The following is an 11,773-nucleotide window of genomic DNA, read 5'->3' as shown; positions in this document are numbered from 1 at the left end:
CACATCTACATTATTTAGTTTATTTTTTAGCTCGTTTTAATATTTAGAGTTTCCTCTGACGACTTAGTGAATAAATGTTTTATGCAGGGATTGGAAAAATCATCCGAATAAAACTTCAATTTAATTCGACCAGGTGCTAAAAATTACTCCGTAATAAGTTTGCTTTTAATTAACTTTTTAGATAATAATGGCATTTGTCGGGTTAGTTTTATTTCTTCAGAATCCGCATGCAGGGTAGGCGAGTGTATGTATACATACATTCGTGAAACTGGTTAATTCAATGCTTAACTATTGAAACAAAAATGTGTGTTCTATGCCCCCTGGTAAATACGATGGATTTCAAATTGTTTAATTTATACTGGATACTCTGGAGTCCTAAATGCGGTTATAAATGTAGGGTTCTCTTATCGCATGCACGAGGCCGCTGTATATGGTCGATCGATTTATCATACGGAGTTATCGTGCTGACAAGGCACCTATCATAAGGTTCTGGACGAGTAACCACCAAACTCTGTTGTAGAGTAGACCTAATGGGTTTGGTAATGTGAAATTACACCAGGCAAGTTCAGAGGTTTAAATCCGAGAAATCCTTACTTTTTTAATGATGTTATATAAAATCAGTTTGATTATAACATCTCAATGCATATCAAAATGAACGTAACGCAATCGTGCAGCGAAGAAAGATTAAAGCAAGTCGATTTATAAGACACAACTTTCATTAAAGATATAGACATAACCGCCTATTTATAGACCCTGGTGCTTAAGTAAAACTGTGCCGCTTTTAACTGTGTTAGGACTGCCAGTGTAACACACTGTTAAATCGATCTGATGCACTGAAGATTGTATGGCATGTACGTCGAACTTGTATTGCTGCTTTAAGTTATTCCTTTTATAAAAGACGATCGATATTTTTTGTGATATTCTACTGTTGAGTAATGTGGTGGGCCTTACATGAAAATCGATGCTTCTCCAAAATGACCTTTGACTGCCTGGATTCTCCCTGATATCCAATCAGAATCGGCGTTACAACTTCTTCGCGCCAAAGGTCTCGCGTGAGGCACGCGAAATCGCGGGAATTGAAAATATAATTGAAACTGATCTAAGAGAAACTCCAAAAAACAGCGGAAACTACAAAGAAAACTCTGTTAAAAAAGTGTCTTTTAAAGAAGTATTAACATGCCTCCAAAGAAACGTAACCCGGATAGCGATGTCAATCCCGCAGTCAAGCGTAAGAAGAAGAAGAACGACGATTCAGACGATGAATTTGACGACGATGCAGGGGAAGATGCAGAGAACAATGGTTCCACTGAAGTGGTCGGAGAATACCCAGACGTTGTGAGTTTGTAACTGTTGTCACATATTAATCACTGAAATGTGTTAAAGGGGCAGTTACTTCCTAGTTATCCCATCACATCAATGTAGTACCTATATACAAAATCGTGATCAGCTGATCGGTCGTGAATATAAAATGAGCCAAATGTGATCGCTTAGGCCGGATTGCTTCCTTGCTCCTTTTACAGCGATCGAACCCAAAACAAAGAATCCTTTATCATACACATACCATGTTGTTTGATTTTGAATGCTCTACAGCTACTGCGCATTCAATTAGTGTAGTTTAAACTTGTTTATGTATTATGCCACTGTATCATTTGGTATCCGTTAACTCTGAATTTAACATGGAAACAAAGTATAATGGATAATTCTGATATTTTCAAAGTCAAAAACAGTGATTGGGTTGAATGTAAACATGAAATTTTACAGTAATTTTTTTTTAAGATTACGTGTGTCATCATGCATGGAACATCGTTCTTGGAGTTTGTATACATTAATAGTTTTTTATTATTTATTATTATCATTTTGAAAGGTTACAATGTTGACAAGTCAAAATGCATATCTGGTGATTCTGTGCACCCAAGGGTGAACTCAACAGCTGTTGACCCATCAAGATCTCAAAAAAGAATCCCTGTCATTATTTTAACGAAAACATAGTAATATGGGTTCAGAATATTTGACAGATCACCAGAAGCGCATACAAAGATTCATGTACTATGTAGTGAAATCATTGTCATTGTTATGTATAAGGATTTTCAGATTTGCTTACAGTGTCATGATGTATATTTATATAGTTGATATATGTAATTATTGACAATAATAATAATTTTTGAAAAATGGAAAAGATGATACTGACTACCAGATTCACCGGTGTCTTCGCTGATGAAAAAAGTGAAATTACACTGTATTATCAAAATAAGGAGATTAGTTTATATTTATTTCTGACCATGATATTCTTGACTTAAGACGCTAGAGGGGTCAATGCTAAGTGGAGAACTACTGCTCTGTGGAGGAACAAACTGGGATCTGATTGGACGAAAACAACTCCCAAAGAATGGTTTGTAAAAAATATGCTCAATGAATCAATGACACATATTATAAAAAAATTATATTAAATATAATATTTACTTACTTTAAGCCTTTTGATGTTTTGAATGAAAAGAATATACAGGATTGTTTGCTGCATTTGATATGTTGAACACATCAAAAATGATCAAAAGAAAATGAAATTTTTGAAGATAGTAGATTATCCAGCAAATGGGTAGATAAGTTAATGCTTTGTCGCTTGTGATAGAAATTATTATATTTGACTTGGACTTAAACTTGCATTGATTATTATGCTTATTCATGCAGGGTGTGTTTGCATTGAAGATGCCCCTACATCCTTTAGAAATTGTGAAATGGACACCACAAAATTTTCAGGAATGTGTGATGTCTGACATATTTGTAGCTAGGTAATACAGGATATATTTTGATGCCTATACAAAAAAATTTACCAGTTCAGTATTAGTAGGAATTAACCAATGAACAATGTTTTGAAAAACAAAATCCTTAAAAACTGTTTAAAACTTGTAAAAGCTAATCCAGAGTTTTTGTTCCATGGTCTGCCAAAAAGCAAAGTTAGTGCCAGTGAAATCTGTGAAAAAAAGTTGAATGTTATAGACTGAAAATACCCAGACATATCTACCTTATAGATTAGGGCGTTGCAAATGCTTTTCAACTTTGAAAAAAACTGAGATGGTTGTTATTTCTTGTAGAGAGAGATACCCGGAAATATGTTCAGTTCTACGATTTATATTTAATACAATTGCACTCTCAGTTTTCTATTCGACAGATTTTCAGTATAAATTTAGTTTCTGGCTATGTGGAAAAACATTTTTGCCCGTAAATCAAACTTTTTATTATTGCCCAGTTTCAAATTTGCAATAAGACACAGGAATGTATTCATTTTATCTGTAGATATTATGAAACAAAAGTCTTCATCTTTTCGATCAATTTTAGAAAGATTCCCTTTACACAGTTTATAGATAAAGACAACAGACAATACCAGAATCATCCTTATTTTGTGGTGTACAAACATCACAAGAAATAGCATTACAAATCCTGTAAGTTGAGAGGATTACGACTCAGGTTTTGACTTCGAATCTCTATGGTGAATTCAGACTCAGTTTAAGTACTGTTTCCCTTATACATTGTTGAAAATATACTAATAGTTTTCTTTTTGTAGCTAAAAACGGAGGTGGACCAAACCTATGGGGTCCTCACAGAATGGACAACATGATCGGGACAAGAGTGAGGACAGTTGTGTCTGGGTCAACAGCATGTCATAGTGTTATCATAACAGCAGAAGGGAAAGCCCTCACTTTTGGTATGTTTCTTGAATTGTGTGTGATGTTACTTTAATGGAGAGCTGACCTATAACACCATTTAGGTAACTTTAGCATGGCAGTTCAGAGTCAAAGAGCAACATTCAAATATCAAGAACCTCAGATTGATCCTGTCAAGGATATTTTGTACACCATCCACAGCTGACAAGTGCTTATGCTAGACACATATCTAATTAAAGTGCTGGTTGTTCGGTAGAATTTACCACCAATTATATTTGATTTTTGGACATGAACTTGTGAATGCTTTTGTAAGGCCTGAAATGTCTCCTTACAGAAGGTTGTCATCAGGTGTCTGCATAAGTACACAGGTTACAAACACATGACTGATCCAGATCAATTCAAAGAATACTGCTTTGTCTTTCTGTTTCCTCTCAAAAAACTTCTTTTGATAAAGTATTGCGACTTTGACTTGTCAGGCCTCTTTATTAGTGACACACTTTTTAAGTTATGTACAGGGTGATGGAATTTTAAAAAATTGGATCAACCGGTTTTTTTTTTATTATACTGCTAGGTGAATCTTGCATAGTAGAATTGGATCTAATGATATGATTTTATCAAGAGTTATGTTCCTTTATTTTTTTTTTTTTATCATCAATCTGTAATTTGTTACAACAGTGATTTTCCTCTCTGTTTTACAGCAGCAAATAGACCGTTTCCAATAAAAAATTATTCCTTTATTTTCCAAATCCAAAGAAAAAATATCAGGATTATGTTTGATCTATCTGTTTTATATTGATTCACGCTTCTAACATTATAATCTGTTTGTAGGGAGGAATGACATGGGACAGCTAGGGCAAGGTGATTGCTTACGTAAAGATGTACCTACCCCCATCCCCTGTCTAGATGGTGTCAATGTGGTAGATGCAGCTTGTGGAAAAAATCACACTTTATTTCTGACAGGTAAGTTATATTTGTTTCAAAGTAAATTTACGTTTTTGATGATCAGAAATCAGTGTTCCCTATACATATGATATTCAGCTTTTTTGATGTGCTATTGTTAGAATAGCACATCACCCAAATGTTTGCTTCTTACTAAAGTCTTGCTTGATATGAGTCTGGAGGAAAGCATTGTTATTGATTCAATTAAATTAAAGATTGTATTAATACTTCTGATGTTGATTATTTTGAGATTCCTCATCAACTAATACAATAAGGTTTCATGTAAGCAAAGATAATGATTATTAAAAGAAAAAAACTGGCTGAATTTGTCAATACAAACAATGATTGAGCCGTTTTGATCACAAATTGACATCATGTAAATTTACCTTTCCAATTTGCTTCATAGAAAATAATGATTGTGATTGTAGATAAAGGTGTAGTGTATGCCTGTGGAGACAATAAGATGGGACAACTTGGTTTAGGTCACCAGAGTGGAAATATAACCAGTCCTACACGGGTATGTCTATATCACGTTCAGGTATACAGTAACGCCTCATGCAGGGTCAGGCTTTCGTAGTTGTCATTAAGATACTCGTTTTCAGACAAGATAATTTCTTCTGGGCATCAAACAAATGTAGAATTGAGCTAATGAATATTTATATGTTTTAATACATGTATCCGAGGTTTCCTGAAGCTTGGCATAGATCCTTCTTATTTCATCCATTACTGGGTGAGATGTATTTCTGAATTTAGATACCTCCTAGGAATTTACCAAAGGAACAAATTTTACATTTATGAGAAAAAGGACGACACATGGCAATATTTTTCATAAAACTTACAAACATATGTTACATGTGAGCTAATGTGTATACATGTTGGTTACTATCCGTATAATTTAACTGATACTTTACTTTGAATTAATAGGTAGTAAATTGAACCGTGAAGAGAAGTAATTGATTACTGGGGTCAAGCAGATGTTTTACTGGAATAGCACTATCATGTCTGTCAAAAGCATCAATAAAAATGAGATGATGTCTGCTTGTTTACCCTGGCTTCAAATTTTATCACCATTGTATAAGTTCTTATACCAAACAATTTTCAATAATTACCCTTAGAAGCCAATATAAAACACACGAATTCAGACATGTTTCAAATGAAAAACTTCAGAAGTCAAATTGTTTTTGTAGATATCCTACAAAGGCCCTCCAATAAGAAAGATGTCCTGTGGAGCAGAGTTCAGTATGATATGTGACATCAGAGGCAACCTGTATTCCTTTGGGTGCCCAGAGTTTGGTCAGCTAGGTAAGTTGAACAGTGACATAGAGAAAGAACCTGTTTTTCAGTTTTGGCTTCCCAGAGTTTTGATCAGCTAGATAGTGTCTGAGGTAAAAATTGCTATGAGATTAGACCTAGAAGGATTTTCTACTCGTTCAGATGCTCATCTGCTAGGTAACACAGAACAAGTTTTGGTCACTTAGAACCATTTGGCTGCCCATTGTTATGGGTAGCATTCCTTGGAGATGGATAGCAATGCAACGTTTATCAGTTCTCACATTAATTTATAAACAAAAGATGAAAAAATCTGGGTTTAATGATATACATATATGTCTCATATTTTATTTCCTTTCAGGTCACAATACTGATGGGAAATATTTCGTCACAAGCACAAAATTATCATTTAAATGTGAAACTGTTCCCAGAAAAGTGAATGTGTTTATTGAGAAAACCAGAGAAGGACATATAGTACCAGTCACAGATGTAGAAGTACGAGATATGGGATGTGGCACAAATCACACAGTAAGTCTGCTTCAATGCCTCTTGTTAGCTCAAATGTTTTAGGATGTATATATCTTTCAAAAATGTCATTTTGCCTGTTAAGATATTGTAAATAATGTGGAAAAATTTATGTCTGAAGGAATTTACACTAAACATGTGGAAGTCTTCAAGTATGTAAATTTCACTGGTATGAATGTATGACGTATCACATACAGATCAAATTATACATTTGATATAACATGCACACGTCAGTTTGTCATTTGAAAATGTGAAATGAACCTCCCATGGTAACAGCTACATGAACAAGATGAAAACTCAACTGAAACATATTCAGTGGAGAAATAAAGGTGAAAATTTGAATGCCCTCGCCATGTAACTGAAGGGAGCATAGCATTATCTATGTTGGACGGTCACGTCCCAATCTGATTCAGTGTTGTATGTACCCATAGTGTCATGAATGAGTTCTGCTTATTAGGGTCATTGATTAAAGGTCAGAGGTCACATGTCAACTTTCATACATTCATCAAACAATGATTCCATATACGTATACACAGATTCTTGCTAGAATTATATATCACTCTATAATCGTAATTTTTACTTGGATTCCACTAAGTAGTTGGATAAAAAAGAACTGCCATGGAAGGGGACAGGCTAAATGCCTGTCCACTTGTCTTGACTGTGTCAAAATTGAAAATGAAGATAGGAATTAAAACCACAATTGTTCTTAGTGAAAATAAAAGATACATACACTAGATATTATGGTGAATACTCAATCAAAATACCAAATCAAAGCTAAACATTTAAAGCAAACAATAAATCCATCAAAAACAACTTTCTTGTTTTGTGGTTAAAATTGCAAGTGTAAGTGCTTTGAAAAGATTAACCTATAATATATGTGATGAATGAAGATAATATATTGCTATTTATAATTTGTAATACCAACTTTGTATACAGAAAATAATTTTACTGTAGATGTTTTCTGAGACTTAGAACAGTGCCTAGTGGTTTTGGGAAATTAACCAGAGTGCTGACAGTTTGTATAGTGGAAATATATGATGTATATTTGTATGTCGTTTGGGAAAAATCCTGTAAATCAACAAAGACCTTTGGTAGGTACCCTGATACATAAGATGTGGTATTTAGTTTTAAAAAGAATGTTTTTATATTTCAGGTTATACGTGATTCCAAGAAGAGAGTGTTTTCATGGGGATTTGGGGGATATGGCCGTCTGGGCCATGCTGAACCAAAGGATGAAATGGTTCCACGTTTATTGAAGTTTTTTGATGGACCAAACCGAGGTTGTGTTCAGGTGTATTCTGGGTCTACATTCAGCTTTGGACTGAATGAGTTAGGTGAGAATTTCTTCTTAACCTTTCTCTTGGGGAAATAACAAAGAGGGTTGAGTATAGGATTCCTATTTTCAAAAGGAGTTAGGAAAGCTATTTATTGATGGAAAGGGGGGAAAATTAACACCATTGTAACAATACCATTTTGAAAATCGTCTGAAGATTGCATGTGCTGATTAAAAAATCCCTTTTCTGTCGGAGCTATATGTGAAGTGTGATCAGGGCAACCTGCTATTGATGTATTTGTTTTATTATAGGACCATAGCTCTTCATTTGAATAACCACAAGTATATGTAGACATTCATACGATAATGGTGTGGGGGATGGAGAATGTCTCAATTAATATCTCTGTGGTTCAATTAGTAATAGAGAAGAACTTTATCAATCCGATGTTCTACATTGTATTTTTGGCTAACACTGATGACAAATATATATACATCCAATTGTAACTATCGTCACACATTCATTCATTTGACTGACAGAACATTGTACATTGACAGTGATTAAGACGTACATCTAGGTTTGTGAGACAGGTGTTTTTTATCTGTTTATGTAAAACTCCACTTGTGTCAAATACATCGGATGAGTCTAATGTTTTGTTCGGTCCCGAATTTTTCTCTTCTTTATCTTAGTAAATAAAACAGAGATGACTTGGACTTTGTTGAGTGGAATGCTGTGTTTGTGTCGAACATATATTGTGGTCAATCCCTTCTAAATTCTACCAAAATTTCCTTTTTTTGTCTCGAATATTCAGGCATCACATTGTCTCGGGTAAAAAATTCCTGGCTTTGGTCCAAATTACTACTGATTATTACTGTTAAGCACACAATGTTTGTCAGGTGTCCTGTATGTGTGTAATATATCTTCATTGTTTGACAGATGTCCTGTGTCAGAATTTGTTTGACAAGTGTCCCATATCTGTAAATATACCTGGATCATTTTGACAAGTGTTCTGTATCTGTGTGTATATCTAGATTCATGGGATAGGTGTCTTGCATCTTTGTATGTACCAAGGCTTGTTTAACAAGTGACCTGTATCTGTTTATATACCTAGATTTGTTCAACAGCATGTCCTTTTTATTTTAACAGGTGTCCTGTATCTGTGGGGCCAGACAAAACCAACAGGTGAAGCTGCCATGTATCCTAAACTAGTACAAGACCTGAGTGGCTGGAGAATAAGGAGCATTGGATGTTGGTATGGATAGCTTTTCTGTTTTTGATCAAATGTTCAAGATTAAATACAAATTGTGCTTTACTTTTTATCAAACTATAAAACAAATTCTTGTATCATACATCATTAAGGCTTTAAACTTTTGTTATAAATAAAGTTTCTCAAGTGAACAATGTTAATTATGAATCATGGATATTTTATTTTACTAAAAATTTTGCCTTTTCTTGACAGTTAATTGGATTTTATTGGGTATCAAACCAATGATAAAATTTTATTTTTACCTCATAATTGAACTTAATGTCTCTTCTTCAAATGAGACATATCACATAAGTACTGGTTCTTGTCCAGCCATTAATCTTAACTTTTGAAGATGTCTTGACAAAATTTGCAGCATACTGGCATCACTTAAAGAAAATGTGCTGTGCACTTTCAATAGGTCACTGTTACCTTGACACCAAGGTCAAAGGTCAAATAGACCATTCACAATTTTTATCTTATAATTCTTATGCGGGTGATAACTTAAAAACATTGAAAGTTTTCTTGGTGAAAGTTTCTGTATACTTCGGAAAGAATCATTGCCCTTTGTTTAAGTTTTGTTTCTGATAAAAAAAAATTTCAGGGAGCATTCATCAGTTTCGCTTGTACACTTTTTTGTATATAATAGTTGGAAACATTTATCATTGATCTTCAGTGTTCAGCTTTTTTCAATTTTTTTCTTTCCAGTAACAAAAGTGTAGTGGTAGCAGCAGATGATAGTCTGGTATCATGGGGACCAAGTCCTACCTATGGGGAATTGGTAAGTTGTATTCTGGTATGATAAGGACCACGTCCTACCTATTGGGTATTGGTAATTTATAGTGTGGTATGGTAAGGACCAAGTCCTACCTATGGGAAATTTTTAATTTATAGTTTGGTATGGTAAGGACCTATGGGGTATAAGTAAGTTATAGTCTGGTATCACGTGGATAAAATCCTCCCTACGAGGAATTGATAAGTTATAGTCTGGTGTCACATGGATAAAATCCTCCCTACGAGGAATTGATAAGTTATAGTCTGGTATCACATGGATAAAATCCTCCCTACGAGGAATTGGTAAGTTATAGTCTGGTATCACGTGGATAAAATCCTCCCTACGAGGAATTGGTAAGTTATAGTCTGGTATCACATGGATAAAATCCTCCCTACGAGGAATTGATAAGTTATAGTCTGGTATCACGTGGATAAAATCCTCCCTACGAGGAATTGGTAAGTTATAGTCTGGTATCACGTGGATAAAATCCTCCCTACGAGGAATTGATAAGTTATAGTCTGGTACCTTAAGGACCAATACAAGACTTACTTACAGAGAAACTGGAAAAATGTCTTTTGAGATAGCACTTTTGCTACCAGAACTGAATAGTTATGAGAGAAAAGAGCTATGTAGGTATGCATAATGAATTTTTAGCTCAGCTGGTGTTTTTTTATCGAATCACCAATATTCTTATTTTCAAAAACTCTGGTAATATGACATCGTATTTTGAAAATGATTTTCCTGTTTAAACACATTCATCCAAAGATCACTGTGAATTTGTGTGTTTTCCTTGTTCTCTCTCCTCCAAGGGGTATGGAGATGAATGATGAAGTTTGCTGCCTTCCTTATTTCAGGGTTATGGGGACAACAAACCTCGATCATCCACAACGCCACAGGAAGTGAAGACCTTAGACAATGTGTACATCCACTCTGTGTCATGTGGATATGGTCACACACTTATGATTGCTCGTCAGGACGAGGACAGTGAAAAGGAAAGAATAGCCAAACTACCCGTCTTCAAACCTTGATTTTGTGACTATCTTGTCTAACAAGATATCTGTGTATTTGTTAGTGTCTTAGAGGGGTACATTGTAGTCGTATCAGGTAAAATTGTTCATCCAAAATTGTACAAATATCAGATCAAGGAGGTGATGCCACAGGTTTTGTTTACATATTGAATCTACAAAAATATGTATACTTGTTTTTTAAAAGTGCTGAATCTTCACCTTTTGATCAGTCTGGTAGAGATATTTTTGTTAAATACTGTTGACCTACATGTAATGCATTGTAATGATGTATGAAGTGAGTGGACTAATGATCTTAATGAAAGTAATGACCGTAGTTGAAATAACCAGAACTTTGGTTAAATGTCTAAGTGAATTCTGAGGACGTGATTTGAATGAAAAATAGACATGAAACTCTGCTGTAGATTGAAGTGTTGGGGACAAACATTTTACAACGGGCCATTCTAGTTAGGCACCACCTTAACCTCAGAATTACAAAGTAAATCTCTTCTATGAGTGGTGTCGTTACCTACTTTTTACTTTTAGGCAAATTATCAATTGAATTAAATTGGTGATACCTCTTTACAACACCTGTAGGTTTGGATGAGGCAAATTATCAATTAAATAGGTGTTACCCATTTACAAATCCTGATGTTGTAATGTTGAAAAGATGTTTTACTTTACGAGAATTGTCCTTTTTCTTTTGATGTTAAAAACGTTCAAATCTTCAAATATTTGGTGTATTCAGGTATTAGGAGATGGATATAACTGATACTTTGAATAAGATGAAATGTTTTTTTATTAATGTTAGATATGATTGTTGAAGTCCAAAATGCAGCATCTTCCTGATGTAATTGATAATGATGCAGAATATTGAGACAAATTAAAACTATTTTTCAAAACGTCTTGCCTTGAACTACAGGTGTGAACTAGAAACGACACATGAATTGTTTTATTGTCGATTATTTACCACTCACAGATCATAATCATTAATTTGCATACATGTGATTTGAAACCTATTAACAGATGCAATTGCTCTATCATAAAGCCTTGACCCTGGTTTCAGCAATATTCAAAGGTATATTCTC

At 34.3% G+C, this 11,773-nt stretch overlaps 1 protein-coding gene across 1 annotated transcript; it reads left to right on the top strand.

Annotated features, from left to right (window-relative positions):
• Positions 1-1,176: 1,176 nt before the first annotated feature.
• On the top strand, positions 1,177-10,805 carry LOC132548712 (protein RCC2 homolog). The gene is made up of 11 exons (XM_060212591.1): positions 1,177-1,335; positions 2,299-2,389; positions 3,560-3,700; positions 4,488-4,619; positions 5,027-5,115; positions 5,786-5,900; positions 6,229-6,395; positions 7,546-7,726; positions 8,810-8,915; positions 9,615-9,687; positions 10,536-10,805. The coding sequence occupies exons 1-11, from the start codon at positions 1,177-1,179 to the stop codon at positions 10,707-10,709; spliced, it is 1,428 nt and encodes a 475-aa protein (XP_060068574.1). The 3' UTR covers positions 10,710-10,805.
• The last annotated feature ends 968 nt before the right edge of the window (positions 10,806-11,773 follow it).

Source organism: Ylistrum balloti, unplaced genomic scaffold, assembly GCF_031769215.1.
Source record: "Ylistrum balloti isolate Yb309-2 unplaced genomic scaffold, AGI_CSIRO_Ybal_v1 Utg370024, whole genome shotgun sequence".
In the NCBI taxonomy this organism is placed as follows: domain Eukaryota; kingdom Metazoa; phylum Mollusca; class Bivalvia; order Pectinida; family Pectinidae; genus Ylistrum; species Ylistrum balloti.
Note: the sequence above shows the minus strand (reverse complement) of the source record. Positions and strands in the feature narration are given on the sequence as shown.